At 39.4% G+C, this 23029-nt stretch overlaps 1 protein-coding gene across 2 annotated transcripts in view; it reads left to right on the top strand.

The window, feature by feature from the left end:
- LOC116314175 (neurexin-1a) overlaps window positions 1–23029 on the top strand; it is a 246455-nt gene that overhangs the window by 99432 nt on the left and 123994 nt on the right. Inside the window, exons 9-14 of one of the 2 annotated variants that reach the window (XM_031732107.2) lie at window positions 7079–7282; window positions 9672–9698; window positions 16665–16787; window positions 17479–17860; window positions 18879–19069; window positions 20277–20450. In XM_031732107.2, the coding sequence (XP_031587967.2) occupies window positions 7079–7282; window positions 9672–9698; window positions 16665–16787; window positions 17479–17860; window positions 18879–19069; window positions 20277–20450 (1101 nt within the window). The remainder of the gene's footprint in view (window positions 1–7078; window positions 7283–9671; window positions 9699–16664; window positions 16788–17478; window positions 17861–18878; window positions 19070–20276; window positions 20451–23029) is intronic. The other variant, XM_039622145.1, reaches the window with a different exon arrangement.

Below are 23029 nucleotides of genomic sequence, written 5' to 3'. Positions count from 1 at the left end.
GCGGGAAAAGATTGGTTTAATTATATCCGCCATGAATGTAGTATTCTTTGTCTTTCAAGTTCAGGTTGAACAGTGTCAACACACAAAAGCCTGCAGGTGGTCTTTTTGTTATCCGGGCTTATGGTTGAACATCGCCAGCTCTCTAACAGCAGGTTGGTGGTAATTTAAGGCAGGAGAGAAATTGCGGGAGGAGACCGACAGCAACAGAGAAGCAGGCAAAATGAGTCAGGATACGGAGCGTTGATGTTCGACTATGTTGAGTGGCAGGTGACTGATGCACCACCGAGACACTGCTGGTCACGTCCACCATGCACACTTGCCTGTAAATTGGCTGTCTTCTGCTAACCATTTGCCTCATCAAACCACTCGCTCATGACCAGACCTGGTGCAGAATACTTATCCTTCTGTCCTCCAGAGAAGAGAAATAGGAGAAGTGAGTGTCACACCGTGAAACCTTAGGCCTCTATGTCTGACTTACCCCAGATTCTCCAGGAATTTGTCTTTTTTTATTTATAGCTGATCACTTAGAAATTAAAAGAACACTTTTTCTTCTGAACTTTCTGACTAGTGTTTCAAGTTGATAGGGTCGCAAATTATACTAAAATAACTAATAGTCACATATTTGTCTGATAAAAAGCTATAATTGCTTGAACTTAGCCCTGAGAAAATCTTCCAGAACTGCCCTTAGTACTCTAAAGCAGATTTTTTTCTTCCTGTTTTAGTATTTTGCTGTATTTCTGCAGGTAGCTGAAAGCAAAGAAGTACAAGAAATTTTTCTGTGCTATAAAATGTATGAAGAGAATTTCAGGTGTATCTTTAAGGAATTGTGAGATTCAACATTTCTGCAGGATCAGCTTTAATTTGCTGGTCTTTTTGATCAATGTATTTTCCTTTTCTCCACACAGTGAGACTAAGCGAATACATTTTTCCAATTTATAGTTCTTTTATTAAGACCTGCAATATTAACTTTATTACAGCTGTAGATTTTGATTTAATTAATTAGTTATTTAAATTCAGTAAAAGATCATTGGATATTCCATATTGGTTGAATGAATTCATAGCTATATACATATAATCATCACAGATTCTAACTTGAAGCAGTAGACTATATATTGGCGTTAGTGTTAAGGGATTTATATTGCAGCAGCATGCATAGTCATGAAATCTCAATGGTGCAATAGTAGCAAATGCGTGAAAGCATTTAACATATGCGTAATCAAGGCAAATGTCAAAAAAGTGCCCAAGCATGTGACACTGTTATCACAGCGTGATGCATCTTCGCCGAAACAGGAACAGGAACAGGTTCTCTCATCTGAAAAAAAAGAAAAAAATCAGCTGCGGTTGGAATGCACCACGTCCCACACAGTTACATGTGTCAGCTCCACACGTGCTTTTGCTATTCCTCTGTGCTGAAGTCACTTGCTTCATGAAACAGTATTGCCAAAAGTAAAGGGATGTTGTATAGTTGGAACTCTATTTGGTGTGTGTTTTAAACGGATCTATTGTGAAATGTAAAGTTATCTGAAGAGTCACACCTTGTCTTTTTTAACTGTAACTTGTATGTGGTCAGTGCTTATCTGTTGTTTTCTCTCTAACCTCTACTTGTTATGATGGCTTCATGACCCTTTAGTCTTCTTAGGCAGATGCACCAAATGTTACGATGATGCAATGCTTCTAGAAGCAGTATAAACATGTTTATATGGTATTTTTTTAATTAATTTTTTTTTTATATGGTAAGTTTTTGTGAAAAAAAAAAAAAAAAAATCAGGAGCAACATGTTTTCTCCAAGCCCCACCTTTCAGGTTGCATTTGACGACCATTATAATTTTATTTCCTGACCTGTTTCCTGTAGTTTTCTTGCTTTCGCTTTGTGAGAAATGCTTCCAGTCCATAACAACTTAATTATGTACATTGTTTACACATTAGAACTGACTGGGAAATGAATAAGGCATCAGAAATTAGTCAAGTAGTCATTAAGAAAATTTGGACTAGTCATTTAAAAGCCTTAACTTTGAAAGAAAAGGCAAATATATGTGTTTCTTTTAGTTTTTGTTTTTTATTCTTTTAATATTGACCCAGTCTTCTAGCAATCGTCTGACTCGGGAAGGCAATTTCTGGTGTGAGTCTTGCCACTGGAGTGGGGAGGGAGTAAGTTATTATGTCCACAAACCAACCACCCCCCACCCCCTGCCTTCCCACGTACATATACACAGACACACAAAACCTTGAGTATAAATGCATGACACTGATTTATAACTCCAACTGCACTTTAGAGATGCTAATGATACTGATGGAAATCTGGCGAATGGCACAAAAACAAAATGATACAAAAGCACATGACACTGTTGTGAAATGAGGCTTGTTTGGTCATGAAAGTATGTGGCATGTGTTGCGAATGCAGTGCTTTAGTTAGTTCTGAGGCAGGAAATTAATATTTGATTTAAAAAAAAAAAGGAGCAAAAAAAGCAGAAATAATATGTAGTGTAAAAGAAAATAAGTCGATTTCCGTATCTGATGAACGTGTCAGTGAGGCTTGTCTCCGCGCTGCTTTGATTTTCCACATGTGCACGTCGGTTTTAGCTAATGAGTTGACAGGAATTAGGACACAGTACATGAGGGAGGTGGAGTGGGCAAGGGATACAGATCGTTTCTCTTCAGGAAGATAATTACTTATTCAGAGAGCGTTCTTGGGTCCAAAGATATAATCCAGCCTGACTTTGCTCTGAAAACAAAAACAAAAAGCTGAAACACTTCCACATTAAGAGACTGCGTGTTGCAAAGATTTCCTCCACCGTGACCTTCTGTACTCTCTTTGAACACCAGAGCCGTCTTCTGGTGTCTCGGCTTCTCCGTCCAACTCTCATTTTCTGGCTGTCTCTGCACTTGTGTATGAGACAGGCATTAGTGAGAGTGTGAGTGGGAGCAGTGGTACAGAGGATGGGCTCTGGCGTGCTGCCAGCTGTTTTGAATGCTCCAGATTGCCTCTGCACTGGTAGGATGAAGCAGGCACCAGCAGGCCGAGGAGCTGTCAAAAGAATTACCCCAGCTCTCACTTATCCATGCATGGTGTACCACCCGGTGGCAAAATACAGCTACTGCATATGGCAGAGGAGGAGGACGACGACGAGTGAAAGGAGCAGGAGGTGGATCTTCGGAACACAGCCACGGAGCTATTCGCCCTATTTTGAGACATTTTAATTAAGCAGACAAAGCAATTTTCCCCCCTTGCATCCCAAATGTCTTCCCCTTCATTGTTCCTCCAGTTGCTAATTAGCCCAAATATTAGTCTTGCAGTGTGAGGCTAAAGCAGCCTCCCAGATGGTGTGGTAGGTGTGTTGTAGTACATGCACATATTCCCTAATGAGATTTGACATGCTGGATTCCAGCACTGACAGCACCTGCATCATTTCACAGTGGCTGCAGCTGAACGTGTGCTTCAACATACCCGCAATGGATAAAGCTCGGTGCTGAAGATCAGTGTACAGATCGATACATGAGTGTGCTCATTGTACACCAGAAATACCTAACAACTTGCTGATTTGCAGTGTAGAGGCTTTGCACTGTGCTTTTACCAATACGACAGTGATGCTATTAGTTCAAAATATATATTTTAAAAAAGACTGTATAAAATACAGCAGCCCTACAGCTTCAGGGTACTCTTAAGGGATATATCATTAAGTAGAGCCTTGAGTCTACTGCAGTATATTATTGCCAGCATGTACAAAAGGTGTCTAATACCTTGCTCCAGAGCATAGTGCACAACAATACAATGCATTAACTACTTATGTAAATTAGTGTAAATAAAGAAAAACTCTGTTCTTTGAGAACATTTATTGCTTTTCAGAGCATAAAGCCATTTGCCATCGGTCCGAAGCAAAAGCCAAGAGGTGCAGAATGCTATTGCATAATTGAGAGAAGCCCTTAAAGGGGAATATGGCTGAGTGTTAGCATTAAAGCATGTTTTAGCCGTGCCCTTTGACAGCACACTGTGTTAGTCACCATTCAGCACACTTGAATCTAGTCACAAATTAGAGAGAACCGGTTGTCCCTCGCCCTTAAGCGATGGACATACATGTGTAGAAAAGTGAAAAACATGGAAGAAGCGTGACTGTAAGAGCGCTGGGGGTCCATTTTTTCGAGGGAAATGTTGAGGAATAGCTCTGGCTGAAAGATTTTGATAGCGCAGGATAGACCTTGAGAGATGAGCTAATTGTCCTAACATTCTCGACCAGCTGAAAATTCGAATGCAAGTGAATGCAAAGCTGTACTACTTGTAGCTTCCATTTCATACTGCACACGCTGAAGTTGCATATTATCCCAATCTCAGCTGATCTATTTTCCATCTTTGCTCTCATTTCATAGCTCGGATAATGTTGCCGTATGGTCACAGGGCAGCAGATGTGAAGCTGGCCCATGATGCTGCTTCCTCTCTGTGCATACACAGAAAATTGTTTCCCTGTCTCAAGAAATCCACTCAGCTTGTAACTTGTTTTCACACTTTTAATAGCCAGTGTGTCTCTTTCGTGGATTGTCTATACTTGGGTTCAAAGACGGCTGCGGTGAAGAAGACATGAGCTGCCTTGAATTATTTATGATATCTCCAAGCCATTTCCTCCTGTTTATTATGGATGTTGAACATATATTTTCCAAAAGCCTTTTGGCAGTTGTTTTCTGGCGATTTTTGAATTGGGTTGAGCCTGGTGCCCCGATACTGTGGGACATCACAATCCTGTGACATGCAGCTGACAGCTCAGCCTTCCTGCAGAGCCTGCTCTCCTCGGGGGGAGAAAGCAGGAAGAACTGTGTGCCTGTCTGCCATTACCCCACCCCTTGTTAGTAGTACAGGCTTGTTTGTTACTTCTCTGAAAGTGCCCCAACGCCCCCTCAAATCGCTACTTGTTTTCTTGTGAAAATCAGAAAACAATGTTGCATTGAGCTTTACAAGACAGAAAATGAATGCTTGGTTTAGTTTGGTATGCTCCATCTCCCCCCTGACAGCCTCCTGTTGGGTTGGCACAGACAGAAGCTCCGGCTTCAGTCCTCTCAATTTATTTTGATATTAAACATGGGAGTGCCATTAAAAATGACTCGGCTTGCAGGATTGGATTTTTGACAGGTCCTCACTTTGCATTAGGTAATGATTCCCTCACATGTCATCCTCCATTTTTTCCATATCTGTATTCTGGAGCTTTCTTATTTATGACATTTTAGATAGTCCCTTATATGAATTTCAGCAAAGGTGACATCTTGGATGAAATGCAATATTTACTCCAGTTGTGATTAATTTTATCCTCCTATCCAGTGTGGGGGAAAAAAGCTGAAGATTATGCAGATGAGGGAAATGTGAAATGTCTTTCTTTTATAAGAGAGCTTGCATAGGGTACATTTAGCAAATGATTCATTTTTCTTCACCCTTAAGGAGACACAATGCTTTACAATTTAAAGGAATATATTAACAAGTTCTCAGCATCATCGCTGCATGTGTTTATTCTTTAATGTGTTGTTTTGTGCAAGCATAATGGATCTTGTTTCAGAGCGAGGTGCTAATTCTTTAGCAAGAATTCTATACAGGTCAGCACTCTGAGCTGCCACTCATTGTGCAGCAGTAATACATTTTTGCCATGCACCCAAACAACAGACAGTTGCTGTTAATGGATACTACAAAGGATAATTAAACACCGGGGGGGACTTTTTTTTTAAAGTTCAGATTCTTTTCCTGCAAGTATCGGGACCAGGTGCAAGGTGGTATAACAGTGACACATTTTTCAAGTATTCGAGAAGCTTGAACAGTTGCTCCGTTTTTTCCCTGGCATTGGCTAACAGTTTCCAAATGTAGCTCTTTGCTTTAGCTGCCTGGCAGGGAGCAGACAGTTTAGCAGTGGGAACTCGTTTGTCACACGCCCCTGTCATCTGCATCATACCCCAGGAGGGCGTGGAGAAATTGGATTTGGGTGAGGAATGTGACGGAGTTATCCCAGGGGATGGATGTGACATTGGCTCTGTGTGACGAGGAAGTGGTGATGAGGTGGTTTGTGTACACTGGTACCCTATCACCCACAACAGTCTCAATCTCCCGTCCCTCAGTCTCACCTTATATCTGTCTCGCTCAACTCTGCAGCTGCAGTAATGGCTTTGTTATTGGGTTATGGTTTAGTTACACTACCGGAAATGTTGTTACAACCTCCTGCCAGCGTTAAACAATCTCCCCAGCATTTCTCCAGACGGCCCGCTTAATGCTTTGAGTAAATGCAGTCACCCTGAGCAGAAGCTCGATATGCAAGGTCCATATACTATTACAATTCTGTCATCGTTAGTGTTTTTCCCCTCGGTCAATACCAATTTCTCCTTTCATGGTTTGCCACTATTATATTGCAAATACAAAATACTTGTGGATGCCACTTGTTATGTAAGAGAACTTTGACTTTGAGTTTCTTTTATTTGTTTGTCACGAAGGCTTCATTTCACCTTGGACTGTGTTTTTTAAGCTTAACTATTATCCAAACATGTACTTGCCACTGACTCTGTGATCGAGTCCACCAGCTGAATTGGCACGGGGAAGACAGGAGTCAGTCTTTTGGAGAGAGTTTGGCTTGCTGTCAGCTGTAGTACACAGCAAAATGCGACGCCAGACTTTGACAAGTCTTTACACACTGCTTTTGGGTGACATATCTGGGCACATGCCATTTAACAGTCACTTACTCAGCAAGTTTTTATATTGTATTTATATTTCTAAGAGACTAATTTTAGGATTCATCAGCAGTCAAAATGACTCAGTGTTTCTGCTGTCTGTGAGGCAAGGTAGCTCTAAAAAAACTCCCGTCTAAGAAATAGATCCAGACACGCTGACCGTACTTGTCTCTGTTCTGTTGAGTTATATGGTGTATTCATTCTTCTTTTACATGACTGGATATTATTACATTTAATGCACTTGTTTCATCAAAACTGAAAGTCGCGACATTAAATAATATCCGCAATAAGGGCATCATTTTAAGCTGAGCTGACAGGCCCGGTCATTGCATTACCATAAAACTGTTACGGTCTATTTTACCAATCGCATATCTTTTTTTTCTCTCTGCAGAAGCAACCATCCTCAGTTACGATGGCAGCAAGTTTATGAAGGTCCAGCTACCGGTGGTGATGCACACAGAAGCTGAGGACGTGTCTTTGCGGTTCCGCTCCCAGCGAGCCTATGGCATCCTAATAGCCACCACGTCTCGGGACTCTGCTGACGCTCTGCGTATTGAGTTGGAGAGCGGCCGCGTCCGGCTGACTGTCAACTTAGGTAATGCCTTGGATGTACACACGCTGCGGCAGATAAGTCAAATTAAGCTAGAAACCGCTTTTAAGGGAACATAGCCATATACATACTCCTACTCTCCCACACACACTCGGAGCAATTGTTCTTTTTATATATATTGAATAGAAAGAGATGGTGTAAAGACTTTCAATGGCAAGACTCTGCGGCTCTTTGCTCACTGCCAGTCGAGCACACGGCCAGCAATGCCCAGCAGGGAATGCTCACTGCGTGTACCGTCAACTGACTCAGATCAGCTTAAAATGTGCAGCTTACAGTGCAGATGCTGCTGTATTCTGTATTTCCAGTCATAATTCATACCAGGAAGCTAATAATTCTTCTGAGGATGGGGGCATTTATAATATTTAGTGATTGCCTAGTGTGAAGCAGTCCTTATTTGGGGCCGATAAATACCCTGCACACTTGTACTTTAATCACTTTAGAAACACTTTTATCATTGTGGGAGGAATGCATGGTCGTGCATGAATATGCGGCTGTCTTAAATGAGTACAAAGAAAGACACCCTCCACCCCTCCACCCCTTCCTCTCGCGTGCCTACAGCAAAAACGGAAAATTGAGGACAAATGAAAGAAACACATTTCGTTTTTTTGTGTGCGCGAGTGTGTGCACATGTGCTTATTTGCTCAGAAAAGAATCCAATGATGCCTGTGAAAAGTTTGATATCTCTCAAACAGAGCCTCGGCGCACAAATGATAGCCATCTATTTCTCCTTTCCACTGGCTAAACAGAAATGGGCTCCCTAAGCGGAGCCGTTTAGCGGTGCATGCAAAGTAGACAGCCTGTGTCTGCTGTCAACCACAAGGAAGCATGTGTCCCACCATGGAAGACAACAGCGCCACACACTGACAGCGCTGACAAGTCATATTACTGCGACTACAAAAAGATGCCCTCTGATGAAAACAACAGGCTACGGAGTTTTGTTTTCTTTTGGATTATCTTTGACACATTTTAGGTTTTTTTTTTTAGTTTGTCTGTCAGGTTCAGCCCTCGATGCCTGTCTTCCTTGTCCCTCCTTCAAAAAGCAGAGCATTCCCTGTAAGGGTAGGCTTGTGTTGGTCTCTGGCTGTTTGCGACCACTTTTCTGCTGCGGTTGACAACACATGACAAGCAGGGCCAAATGGGAAGCAGGGGAGGGAGTTCGATCTGGGTCACCTTTCTTAAAACTCGACACAAACTTAGCCTGAAGAAAGAAAAGAAGTGAAGCAGAATTCAGAAACAGTAGTGGGAGTAGAGTAAGATTAGCTGGGTATTTAGTGCAGGAACGCCAAGTTAAGTTATCACAGTGGAATCAAGATAATCATTTTTTGCTACCGTCAAAGAAAACAGCTGTGTAGTTAAGACTAAAGAAGAGCATATAGATATTTTACTTAATTAAAATGATCCACATAACAATTTAAAATACTAAAATCAATACGGTGAAGAAGATTTAATTTATTTGGAAAATGCGCTTATGCAGAATGGACGTTTTGAGTATGCTACCACATGAAATATGAACTTGTGAATTGCATATACAGTACGAGAATAGAATAATAGAGTAGAAATGAATCTGCTTTATATGATACAAGGTGGTTTTATATAACATGACTATATTTTTATTATCACTAAAATGTGCATGAAATAAAAAAACATGTTGAATGGCTCTTAGTGGAATAGATGTTATTTTATTGTGTTATTATCATTAGTGCAACATCATTCAGCATCATAATATTGGCTAAGGTGGAGCTAATTTTACTTGCTTACTAAAAAGTGGAATATTTTGAAGTAGGGAAACAGGATACAAAAGTAAAGTATCTCAAACTGAGCTTAGGAAGCACTCGAGTACATATAATTAATGGCTGTTTTTTCCCCGCTGTTTGAGAAATAAGAATACTATTTAATTTTGAATTGTACAATTTAGCTTATTGATATTAGTTAAAGATGTAACATTGATAAGTCATGTAACAAAGTAGCAAAAAGGGACAGTGCTTTAAAGTTGTCTTGCACAGGAGACAGATGGGGAGAGAGTTGGCATACCTTCCAGTTGGCCCTGCATGACCCTGACCAAAATCTGACGCTCTCATAAGAAATTAATATTAAAAAAAAGAAAGAATTTATCTCGGTGTATGTAAAACATATCTCATGGATAAACATAGCACTGCCATACAATTAAACATCAACTGTAATGGTTAGGTGAAAATTAAGGCTACACTGCAGCACTTTCACAAGTTTGCTGCGCATTAGATCACATTTGAGAGCATCAGATGAAGGACGGTGTCCGTGTGTGTGTCCCCAGAGGGGTGGACTGTATGCTTTAATGATGTCTGCAGCTGTAACGTTGAAAGATGAATTTATCTCTCATCTATTCTTCCCCATCTAGATTGTATCAGGATTAACTGTACCTCCAGTAAGTTACTGTTCACCTTTTCTCTTCTTCTTCTCTTAACTCTTAACTGTCCTTTCAGTCCCTAGAAGTGTTGTTTATAGCCATGCTTGCTTTATATTTTGCGACTGTTAAAAAAAAATGTAGCTATGATGTTAAAAAACATACTGAAATCTGACTCGCCCCTTGCATTGACATTGTGTGTCATCATACCAAATTCCAGCTGTTGGAAAATAAGAAATTCCTGGAGGGATGGAGGGAGGCTTGAATTAATTACAAACCCAAATATAATAGTCAGCTGTGATTCTACACACTGGGTTGTTTCTAATTAATGAACCTTTTCACTCACTGACATAAACTACAAGGCAGGTATTTTGCACGATTTCTCAGTCTTCTCCTTGCTTTCCTTTTTTTCTTTCTTCTTCTGCGTTTCACGGCGGTTGCAAATTGATGAGGCCATTCAAAGCACAGAGGAAATACAGAGTGTGATTTTATTATTCTCATTAACCTGCCTCACAGAGCAGAAAGAAGGGGATGAAGAGGGAGGGAGAGAGAGCAGATCTTGTTTGTGGGATTCACTTTGGATGTGTGTGCGTGTTTGTGTATGTGTGCGCTTGAACAAAGAGGTTACATTGCAATATTTTGGGAGGTAAATATCCTTGACATTTATTATTCAGGAACAGTGATGAATTAATAATTACTTCTCTGGCTCGTAATACACCTTTTTTTTTTCCTGTTTAATGATTCTGAAGTGGCAGACACTCGGTATTGGCACATAACAACAGAAATGAGCAAGTTTAAGCTCCATAACAGTGTGCTGGAGACTGCCACATACTGTATAGAAGGACAAACTGTTCTCTGAAACCAAGAGTGTTAGGTCTCTTTGTGTGTGTTTGTGTTTGTGTGTGTGTGTGTGTGTGTGTGTGTGTGTGTGTGTGTGTGTGTGTGTGTGTGTGTGTGTGTGTTACAGTAGCTGAAGGTCATTGACTGATGAAGAATTGGAGACTTACACAACAAAACGCCTCCGCACAGAATCACATGATGTGACCTCTAGACATGCTTCTGTGAGCCAGCCCTTCTTAACACCTTTCTAAATGCTAAATAGCATTGTTTGTGCATCTTCAATGCATCCCTTGTTTGTGTATGCAAATAAATAGCTCTAAGCTCTAATTCCCCCAATCCACTGCTTTAAAAGGTCATTTTTGGTTTAGTGCGAAGACATAATCATCAGCTGTTATGCTAATATTTGCGTTTTGGATTTATTTCTCTTTTTCTCTCAGTCTGAAATATTCTTAACACATTCTTAACAAAATTAATATTTATCAGTGTATTTATTTTAACATTGTAAATGTACAAATCTTTTGAGTTATATGCATCATGTAAAATTGAGCAGGGAAGGATAATCCTTTAAACTGTGGAACTGCTTAGTGCTAGAAAGTAAAGAGCCATATGGCAGGTAAAATGGTTAATGTAGTTGTTAGCTAAATAAATAATGTGTTAATCTGAATTCATTTGGGTTTTTTTTAATGTTCCCTATTCTTTATAAAATAATGGTGCCATATGTGCAAATTAAAGCAATGCTTATATTGGCATATAAGCTGTAAATGTGCTTAAGCTTCAAAGAAAAGTAGTTTGATTTTGTTAATGTAACGTTATGCTGAAGGCAAAATGTTTGAGTAAAAGAAAAAGAACAAGACGGGGGACAGCAAGCCTTCCTTTAATAGAGCCAGACCTGATTGTGTCACAGGAAAATGTTTAATTGAAGTTCTTGGAAAGAACTTTGCTAAGCCAGTGCGTTTCCACTTATGAAGAGTTAGCATTTAATTCAATTTTTTTTTTTCGCTTGTTATTTTTGTCCCCTTTTTTTCTATGTTAATTAATGTGTCTTGTCAGGCGCTGCGGCTCCGGTCAGCTTAGTGGATGAAGAATTTCAACACCGACTCAAAGAACACATCACTGTCAATTAGGGACCTAGGCTCCCTGGGGCTGCCCAGAGCTGTCTGAAGAAAACACTGCCACTTTGACTTAAACAGTATTAACAGGCACTGAGTGACAACAAGATGAAAATATGAACTAGAAATATCTTGTGACAGATTGGCTTTTTTGGTCTGTGAGTCTGCTCTTCTATTATTTATTAGCTTGGACTGCAGGAAAGTCACAGTTTAGACCAGGATATGGTGATGAGGGCACCTTAGCGTAATGTGGTCATTCACTTCTGATCTTCTTTAGTCGCATTGCAAGGTGCTTTTTCCTCTTGTTATTAATCTTATCCATACGTTAGTCTTTGTTGTGGCTTATTTGATGTAAAGGAGGAGATTCTTAAATACAGATGCGACACCTGTTTTCTTGTTTGAAGTCATCATATGTTGGAGAGCGATTTAAGGGCAGCATGCATGCATGCATCCTGCCTTCTCAGCCAAATGACTCGCACTAATTTCTGGCATCTACATTCAGTAATCAAACTACTTCATTATAAATGCTCAGCTCTCATCTTACCATAAAGAGTAGGAATTTCAACTAGAGTTTAATGATATTCACTTATATTTTATGCTCAGAAAGGTAAAAGGGGGTATAAATCTGGCAACAAGTAAAGGCATAGCTGTTCAGGAGGACTTTGGGAACAATAATAGTGTAAATGAATTCATCTGAAAATAAAAAGAGGGCTATATAAAATGACTGGAGTGCGTAGTGTAGTGTTTTCTAAGAAAAGCAACAAGCTTTACATCTTTATTAATTTATTCGTTGCAATATTCTTTAAATTAAGGAGCTAATTTTAATAAAGTTCTTGCGGGATTCTATAGCTTCTTAAATTAAGGGAAATAACTAGTATCCTTTGAAATTAACAGTGTAATAGGGACTTTTCTGTCATGGGAGGAAGTACTTAATATGACATGATTATCCATGTCATTTATTGCTAAACAGTGCTAGTCTCAGTAATGTCGTGGCAGTTTGAGCCTTTCAGTATTTAGCAGTTTAACATGAATTCGAAAACAAATCATTTATCATTTTAATAATGTTTCACCTCTGCTTGTACAAAAGTATTTTCACAGCAGCATTGTTGTTACTGCAGCAAAGTGCTGGTTAGATGGCAGGTTCCGTAGGGAGGTATCCTGGTAAAGCTTTCCCTGTCGCGTTGATCTGGTTTTGATATATCTGTTGATGGTAATCCGGTGTAGTGGCCTGCTGCTTGGTCAGTGACTTCCTCTTCCCCCCACCTATGTGAGTCACAGTGTCGGGGCATGCAGCACCAGTGTCCGAGCTGTCATCCAGCTTGCCAGAGCTGACTGACTGGATAATCACATCTTCTCATGCTGCCCTGTGCCACACTTCTTCACTGTTCCCTTGGGTCTAAAGTCAGTGAGGCAAGGAGAGATCACTGTAGATCCATCACTTTAGATAGATCACCGCCTGTGAGGGCACAAGAGAGCGCTGACTGGACTAAAAGCCCCTTAATGTCTGGCCAGCAGCTGTTGGTTTGGACCACAGATTGTACTAAAGGCAGAAAAAAACAGGTCCAGCAGTAGTAAATGCTATGCAGGATTGTGCTTCTTGATATGACTGACCTCTTTTCCTCTTGCCTTTCTTTTCTTCTTGGAGAGCAGCAAGAACAGAATGATAGAAGGCAAAGATCAAGCACGCTTTCAAGTCCAACTCCATCCCATTATTTCATATCTCTCCTCCTTAATCCCTCGCCGGTCGTCTGGTCTCAATCCTGCCCTGGTGTTTGGTGCTTACAGAGCAGAACTGTGTCTCGGATTGAGTGTGTCCCAGTACTTTGGAACCCTCAGATTTGCATACGCATTGCAATGGAGCTTTGAAGATTGCAGAAAAGTAGGAAATAAATAGCCATAAATGGTTCAGGCGAATGAATCTGGAACCCATCTGAAATGCACCGAGCAGTATAGGCAAGGTGTCCAGAGCCTAGGGCTTTTAATACCGTCACTGTGGCACAACCTCATTGGGCTCTTTTTTTGGTTATGTGTGCCCGGCAGGGGAACATCAGAGCTGTATAGCAATTCAAGATGATCTAAGAAAGGCTGTATGAAAAAATAATATGCTGCCCTAGTTGGACCAATGTTGGAATTTCCTAATGGAGAAATGTATCCTGGAGAGACTTGTTATTCTTCTGATAAGATCACAGAGATTTGGTGCAGTTTCTCTGATTTTAGCTCTGATTCTTAATCTCTCCTTGAGTTTCTGGCACAGGGGTTCTCTACAAACCCATTAATGACTGCAAGCAATAACACATATGATACGCTATCATATAATATGCTGATTTCAGGACTGGATGACAAAATAATCAGAATATTTAAAATGTTCAAGTGATATTATTAGTAAGCAACGTGTTTCTAAAGACATTTAGGAAGATGTGTAAAATATACGTTTTAAACAGAATTTCATGCACCTGATGTTTCTAATAGATGGAAAGTCTGGATGTTGCATTCATAAATGTGTATTTTACCCCTGTATCATTTCTGCTGTCCTCTGTTAATAAGCTGGGTGGCTCCTCTCAGAAGTCAGAAGATGTGGCATTTCTGATTTTCAAAAATAATTTTGGAAAATATTGGACTCATCACACAGCTTCACCTCACTCCACCATAAGTGAGCTTTGGCTGATTGAAGGTGTCGTGTGTCCATATTTGCATTAGTTGTTATAGAAATAACCTTTTTAGGTGTAGCTTGTGCCTGCTCCAGTATTTCTAAAATGTGACGCTGGCATCAAACACTTAAAAATTATATACAGCACTGTGCTAAAATCTTTAGTCGCCACTCATTTCTTTATATTTTTGGAGTGTGCGATCACTTTGAAACATGAGCAAGCATACATAGAAATATAAAGTGGAGTTTGTACAATTCTAGCAAGCTTGAACGTCAGTATTTGCTATCATCCAACATCACCTGAACTCTCTTAGGCAAGCTTTCTCGTAATTTCTTTGAGTAGACTTCAAGAAATGTTCTCCAGGCTTATTGAAGGACATTCAAAGCTCTTCTTTAGATGTTAGCTGCGTTTTTGTTCTGTTCTGTGATTCAATGTTGAATCCGGGCTCTGGGGAGGCCAATCCATTACTGATAGTGTTCCACTGTGTGTTTTCCTATCCAGATATGCTTTTACTGCATTGGCAGTGTATTTAAGATTATTGTCATGCTGAAAGGTCATTGCCAATCAGGTTCTTTTCAAGATGGTATTGCAGAGTGAATCAAAATGTACTTATCTAAAACACCACTGGCTAAAATGCAGCTGAAGCTATGACCAAGCCTCCACTGTGTTTTACAAATGACTGTACTGTAGAAACATAATGATATTGATTTGAACCAAAAGTGTCAAATGTGGATTCATCACTCCATAAGACATTTTCATTAGTAATTTGGCATACCTCAGCCTTCTCTCCCTGTTTCCTTTCCTTAAGAGTGGCTTCTTGACAGCCACCCTTCCACTGAGTGCATTTCTGATGAGCATTTGACGAACAGTAAATCTATCTATTGAAGGGCCAAATGCATCTCTCTGATCCTGTGTCAGGTCTTTGCTGGATTTTTTTTCTTACGGAAATTCTTTTCAGATCTGCTATAGATCATTTTTCAGGTCTAACACTTTTCCTTTTATCCCTTACTTGTCCAGTGTTCTCAAGATGAACTGCGCACCATGCTGAGAGTTTTCAGCAAAAAGCTTTTCAAGAATCACCTTGTTGTCGCAAAAATGTTTTATTTGTGACATTTTTGGTAAATTCAGTTAAACAAATGGGAACAAATTTTGTGTTTTTGCAATACTTTTTTTTTCTTTTTTTTCGGGCTGGGGGGGCTTTTTGATGCTGGTTTCACAATTCAGTTTTAAGTGGCTTCAGAAAATGTTAAGACGCACGGACTGAACTGAAAAAAAAGATATTGACAATGTCAAAAGAAAAACTTGGAAAGACCTTTAAAAAGTCTGGACAACCACTGCTCAAGACTGCATTAAACAATTACAAGAAAGTCTGGCTCCTTGGAAGCAAAATATACTAACATGATGGGTGGCTCAAAACTTTTTCACAGTCTTGTGTATTTAAGGAAGAAGGTGATACAATTTCTCCGTTTCAAAATTCAGTTAAATACAAGTTTCACAAATGTGTAAATCCTTGCAAGGCAGATTTGCAGCACTATGGGAAACAGCATTTATTGATTTAATAAAGTGGATTCATTAGCTTTTTTAAATGGCATCTGTGCAGTTTCAGTAACCTTCTCCATTTTCCAGAGCATCAATTATTTCAAAGGGTGCTGATAAAAAGCACATTCTGTATTTCCTGTTTTTGTACGATTAGCACGAGGGCTAAAATGGTCTGTTTTGTTGTTTTGTTTTTTATTTGTTCCTTTTTTTCTCTGCTCACCGCCAACCACAATACTTCCATTATGCAGGTGTTTCTTTTTGCATCACTATTTCATTTTATGTGGTGGACATGGGGGAAATCAAATATTGGCCTGCACTGTTGTAGGTAAACAAGATGGAGAGTGATACTGGGTTGTTAAGTGCCTGTCCAGTCATAGCCTTTTTGTAGTTATTTGCTGCCACCAAGTGGCATGATAGGAATTAAAAAAAATCTCAAAAGAAAGAGGACGTCAGTGGTATAGAAAGGTTATATTTGTGTCTTCATTTAACTCAAAGCTCACACATTATGCATTCACAGAAAACACTTAGTGTGAATATATTACAGCATCTGATTACTGCCTCCCTCCTATTGGTTCAAAGAAAATAGTGTTCAGGGAGAATTCAGAATTTCGATGCCTTATCTAATGGTGCGATCAGTGCTGCAAATGCAAGTCAAAATGTGTTTTTATGGACCATTAACTATGTTTACCTTAATGTTTTCTTCCTCTGTCCAACTACTTCATCCATTCACACTTTCTTCCTTTTGATCTCCCTCTTTCTTATTCTACTTTTATCAACCTCTCTGTTATGGATGTGTGTATGTGTGTCTGTATTATGTGTGTGTGTTAACCGCTGTTTGGACTGTCCTGCAGGCAAAGGTCCAGAGACTATTTTTGCGGGTCAGAATCTGAACGATAATGAGTGGCACACAGTACGTGTGTTCAGGAGGGGCAAGAATTTGAAACTGACCGTAGATGATCTTCCACCTGTGGAAGGTACCTCTCATCTTCTTTTTATTTGACGTAATGTAGTAGTTTTTCGCATATGTAAACTTAAATAATCCATAACATGCTTTGCTGATCAGGAAAAAGGGTTTGATCATTTTTCTATATAGAATAAAACCCTTTTTTTAAACATTTAAGATAAAATGTTGCTGTTTGCAAATGAAAATACAATTTTTAACACGTCTGTCCTACAATACTTTAAAATAAACAGTTCAGTACAGTTAAAAATACCTCTGCTGGTTTCATCCTGTTAAAAGGGAGTTTTTCCTTCTCACTTTCGCCAAAGTGCTTGCTCAAAGATGGTTATATCATTGTTGGAGTTTTCTCTATTTTCTCTATTTTTCTTTCTTTTTTCTTTCTATTTTTTTTTCTATTTTTTCACCTTGTTGTTGTTCTTTAGTGCTACATAAATGAAATATGACTGAATTGAAACAAATGATTTACGCACCACCTAACAAGTGGTTCGATCCCAGGAGAAGACTCTAATCTCTTGGGGGTTGCATGAAAAGGGCATCTGATGGACTTTTTTTTTTCCTTAAAGACAATAATTGTGAAGCCATTCTTTAATTTCTTTTCAGAGAGGATTTAAAGTGGATCCTTTAATTGCAAAGCAGCGGCCGTTTAACTGTCAGATATCCCCAATAACACCCTCTCTCCCCTTCCCCACTTCTGCCGATCAAAGGTCAAATGGCAGGTGACCACACCCAGCTGGAGTTCCATAACATTGAGACGGGCATTGTGACAGAGAAGCGCTTCATGTCCATGGTGCCCTCCAACTTCATTGGCCACCTCCAGAGCCTCTCCTTCAATGGCATGGCCTACATAGACCTCTGTAAAAATGGTGACATTGATTACTGTGAGCTCAATGCCATGATTGGCTTCAAGAACATCATTGCTGACCCTGTCACCTTCAAGTCACGCTCCAGCTATGTGACTCTCACTACTCTGCAGGCCTACTACTCCATGCACCTTTTTTTTCAGTTCAAAACCACCTCCTCAGACGGCCTCATCCTGTATAACAGTGGCGATGGAAATGACTTCATTGTGGTGGAGCTGGTTAAAGGGTAAGTGGACGCTTTGCAGCATTCGTTCTGTCAAAGGAAAGCTTTACCTGTATAATATCTTGTTTTGTACCCAGTAGACTTGACTGTTTGATGTCACTGGTGTTTTTTTGTGATGGTTTACACCAAACCTGCACTCAGACACATAAAAAAAAAAAGCCTGACATTTTTGCTTTGCTGTTGTTGCTGTCAGTGCAACAGTTGTTATAAAAGTCTCCTTTTTACACATGCTTACATTTGTAGGGCAGACCTACCTGCCAACAGGTGTAAAGTCCAGCAAATACAGACAGCAAAAACCATTAAACTGTGCCTATCCAGTTTTATACTAGTGTAGGTGATGTTTATTTAGGCAGTAATCTCCATAAAAATGGATTATGATTTTAATAATGCACCCCTTCCTACACAAGACAGTTTCCAAACAGAAAAGAATTCTTGACAGCTTTTTTTTATGCCTTTACTTCAAATTCTTCTCTTATCACCTCTGTGCCAGAATATTTACTGAAAGAGCTGTCGGCTATTACTGTTCTTTTTAATCTTCATGAAGGCAGAGCAAATACCCAACATAAAAGAGAATCGACTGCACACTTATTGCCAAAACGCAGCTATAGAATAACCTTCTTTTAAGTAATGCCGCAAGTTAGGCTTTCCCGCGTGCTAAACATTGACGCCATATATTTTAATTAAAAACGAGCGTGCAAATCTCAAATTGACTGTAAAGCAAATAATTTAAGGATGAATTGTTCAGCGCTGTTCATAGCCCTTTGTTGTTTATTCTACCTGCCAATTATTTACTTCCACTTTTTCAAACTCTTGTATATTAATGTTTTCAAACGCACGGCCACCAACAGCGACGTTTCAGTATAAAGTATACTTATATGCTTTTAAAATTATTTGTATCAATGTTGTTAATGTTACAGTCTAGTCTAATGAACAGTCTGTGTAAAGCACAAGATGACAAAGCTGTGTACAAGTCATGTAGAACACATCTGATATTAGCTCATATTTAAATATCTTCCTCCAGTTACCTACACTATGTGTCTGACCTGGGGAATGGAGCGCACCTGATCAAAGGCAACTCTAACAAACCCCTGAACGACAACCACTGGCACAATGTTATAATCTCCAGGGACACCAACAACCTCCACACTGTCAAGATTGACACCAAGATTACCACGCAGACAACAACAGGAGCCAAAAACCTGGACCTGAAGGGTATGTACACATACACTCTCTGCAACAGGGCTAGAACGAAATACATTTCTATCCCTGCAGGTACAGTCCATGAATTTCACCTCTAAAGCTAATTATTGGACCTCAGGGTAACTGTGTGTGCCTTTTTAGAGCCAAAAGGGTATATATATGAAAAAGGGTAATATTTGCAATGTAATACCAGGTCAAATGCAATGGGGATATGGGTAAAAATGTAATGTTTTAATATTTTATTCTTCATTTTAATAACATGATAAGTTTTATTCAATATACATTAGTCCAAAGGACAGCAGTGTCATCTCTCAGCTACAATTTTCTATTTTTGTGAGGATGGTTCTGAGGTGGTTGAAGTTGGATGCAGGTGCAGAGATGAAATAGAAATAGATGAAGCATTAACCCTAGTTAACTTCTTATTTATGTCTGTTATTGGCTCTTTTCCTTATACTAAGGTAGAAAATTATCCCCAGAGACCACATAGGTACCAATAGGAATGCCTTTTCAAGGGCACACCAACAGCACCTTAGAGCGTCCCTTCCCTGGTGAGAACCTGTTGTACATCTAAGAATAGGATAAGGGTATCTTATTTCCTGAGAGTGCACTACAGTGTATTTCTTACATTAAATTGAGGCAGCAGTGACCTGGGTTTGTGAATGAAGGTTTGCACCAGCAGGGTAAACCCAGCAGGGGTGTGTAGGAACAATGCTTGGCTCTTACTCATTAGCACCACTTAGGTACCCTTGAGCAAGAATTCCACATTAATCTGTTCTACAGCTGCCATTAACAATGTGCATATGTTCATAAAAACGGGGCCATTTGTGCTCAGCAGACCAACCTTGAATTAAAGTTATTTTAAAGAATTATCATTTAATAACATAAAACATCTTGTAAGGACATTGGGGTAATTGGTGTACTACCTTGAAGAGTGTTGTAATTTTCCTTATCAGAAATTGTTAATGAAACAGCACAAACATGAAAGATGACAAATGTCTGGCTTGGACATGACCAAAAAAAAAAAGCCCCCCACAAAAAACCATTTAAATCAAGACAATTAGAAAAGGTTTCCAAAGCTAGACATAATTAACCTCATGTACTCTTTCACTTGAATAAAATAAATCACGCAACTGTTGCTAAAAAAGCCATCCAAAATATTTGATAATGTTTTTTATGTCCACTAGGGGTCAGTATTGTCATATTTCTCATGTCCTTACAGGTAACCTGTATATTGGAGGGGTGGCTAAGGAGATGTACAAGGAGCTGCCCAAACTGGTGCATGCCAAGGAGGGGTTTCAAGGTTGTTTGGCATCAGTAGATCTGAACGGGCGGCTCCCAGACTTGATGTCAGATGCCCTGGACTGTGTGGGACAAATAGAGAGAGGATGTGAAGGTCAGTAGTCTGTCAACCCAATAAGTGAACGTAGTGGGTCGATGATGATAAATCACTGTCAAGCTCAGTCAGTCCAAGCTCAGGTATAAATTCTGTTCTTTTTCCCTCTTTATTCAATCTTTTTCCCCTTATTTTCACAAAACCATCTAAAGGGGTCATTGCAGCGCCACGCAAAGCTGCTCAGTATTCCCATTCTCCTACTTGTCCGAGACGAAGACGCACTCGTTGAGAAACACACCCACCGAGGCACCCACACTGGCAACCTGTGGCACATAATTTAACATCCATTAAATGTGTTAGTATTCTGTTAGAATGCATCAAACTCCGACGCTCCTCCACGGGCAATCATTTCTGTTTCACTTGGCCATAATCTGCTTATTCTCTCTGCCATTTTTGTACTGCGAGTGTTATTTCCCATTTTACCCCCATTCTGTTTTGCTCTATGTATGCTTGCTGGATCTGAGAGTTTGCCAGAAGCAATCCTTTTGAATTATGTATGAATCCTTTGTTGCATGCATAAATATCATTTGCCCAGTCTAATATGTGCACCATATCCAGAGACAATATTAGATTTATTTTCCGGCGTCAGTCACTTAGTTTAATTTCACAATTCATCCACTCTTTTTCTATCGAGTGTGCGGCTTCTGATCTTTTTGTGTTTTGACATTACAAATGTAATCAAATTCATCTCTCCGCGCAGGTCTGTCAAACTTGTTGTTTTCTTTTTTTTTTCCTCCCACACAGAGTCAATTGAGACTCTCAATGGAAATGTTAACACGTTTATTGGTTTGTGATGATGGAGTCGCCGGATAACATATAGCTACTTATATTATAAGTTAGTAATGAATAATGAAACATTCTGGGTGGTTTTTTTTAACAAGTTATCTAAATTTTCCTGAAAAGAACGCCCGCTTCCTTTAATAGCAGCAATTTCTTGGTACTACTTTATGCTGCTGAAGCCATTTTTGGAGAAGTTGCTTTAAACAGTTTAGCTTAACCTAGCCTTCATTATACAGTATAATTTTTCCACCTCTGGCTCCTTCTGAAGACAAACATCCTTCCCTTCGTCTTTCCTTCTTCAGCACTCTGTGTTTTTGCTACTCCATCTCTGACATCTTGCTGCTTTTACTAACAGCTGGTATACTTTGCCTTTTCCTTTCCTATTATTTTGCTGACAAAAGTTGCATTGATGAAAGCTGACTTGCAAGGTAGATAGCTTTGTCTGTCTGATAAAGAGTCTGATGTCTCTCCCCTTGTGCATCTACAACATATCTACCCTCTAACTATCCGCTATCTCTACCTCCACAATTTCCACATGTCTCAATACAAGATGACTGCCTAGTGTTGCCATTCAGCCACCAACTATATGGAATGGCCTTAAGTCCCATAGGAATACAAGTCTCATTATAATCTTGTATCAGAGTCTATGGGGCTTATGTGTGGATTTGCACTGGCATATTGGATGTTGTTTATTTGAACTTTTATTCCCACTGTGGGGTTTTTGATGTTCCCTGATATACATATAAGGGAATTTCTGTGCATGCCTTTTAATGGTTTGAAGAACAAAAATGTATCCTGCATGGATTTCCTCTTAAGATATTCAGCTTTTGATCTTAAAGCTGGTCATTGTAATGTCTTACCTATAATTAATTTTATTAAGCCCAGTGTTTCCTATTGTTGTATTTTTGTCACTGTCTCTGGCACTCTATTTCTATTTTGTAAGTAGGAGGTGTTCCAAGCAACAGGACTGAGTCTTTCAAGATTTAACACTTACATAAACAGTGAAATATGGCGTGAAACAAACAGAACCACTGGCCAGTAACTAAAGTCTAATACACTTTGAAGTATATGAAGCGCTATTAATATTAGCTGAAACTGTTTTAGGGTTTTGGTAGGTTTTCACTACTCCAGGGATAACCTTTCAAGAGAGGCATCGAACTGTGCAAAACTCTTCAGCCATCCCTCATTTCTTTATTTTCTTCTTCCATGGAGACAGTGTTTCTTAGAATTTTTTCAGTGATCTGAAGCAATACTTCTCTAAGCTTTCTGAAGGTCTTCCAACATTTTTCTTTAGACATTGGCTGCCCATTTTCAGACCATTTTTAGGACGTTTTTGTTTATTAAGCAACTTTGCACTGACATATGAATCATTCAAGCATGATACAGTTGTCTAGTTTGGTCTACACGTAACTGACTACTTAGCAAATAACCAATTTTAAATTGTATCTTTAGACACTTCATTACTAGCATCCCAAAACATATCATTTGTTCCCTGTTTCTCTAGTTGCACTTATTAAAAATACCAAAGATAAGATATTTTTGCACTAACAAAGGAAATTCCTAAAGAGCTATTTGCCGAAACCTATCACATCTCAGTATGGTGTGCAGTTTGTCGTCAAAAAAGTTGAGGAAACTGGATAAGCGGAGGACAAAAAAAGAAGTGTCAGGGCTAAAAAACTCCTTATAGTAGATGAACAGTGTCTGAAAGAAATATCCATTTGACAAAGGTAAAGAAACTCCAGCAAAGATATGAAATATACATCTGACCCTTCAGCTGATCCATCTACTGTTCACTGAAG

The sequence above is a fragment of the Oreochromis aureus genome, linkage group 13 (assembly GCF_013358895.1).
Source record: "Oreochromis aureus strain Israel breed Guangdong linkage group 13, ZZ_aureus, whole genome shotgun sequence".
Classification (NCBI taxonomy): Eukaryota; Metazoa; Chordata; class Actinopteri; order Cichliformes; family Cichlidae; genus Oreochromis; species Oreochromis aureus.
Note: the sequence above shows the minus strand (reverse complement) of the source record. Positions and strands in the feature narration are given on the sequence as shown.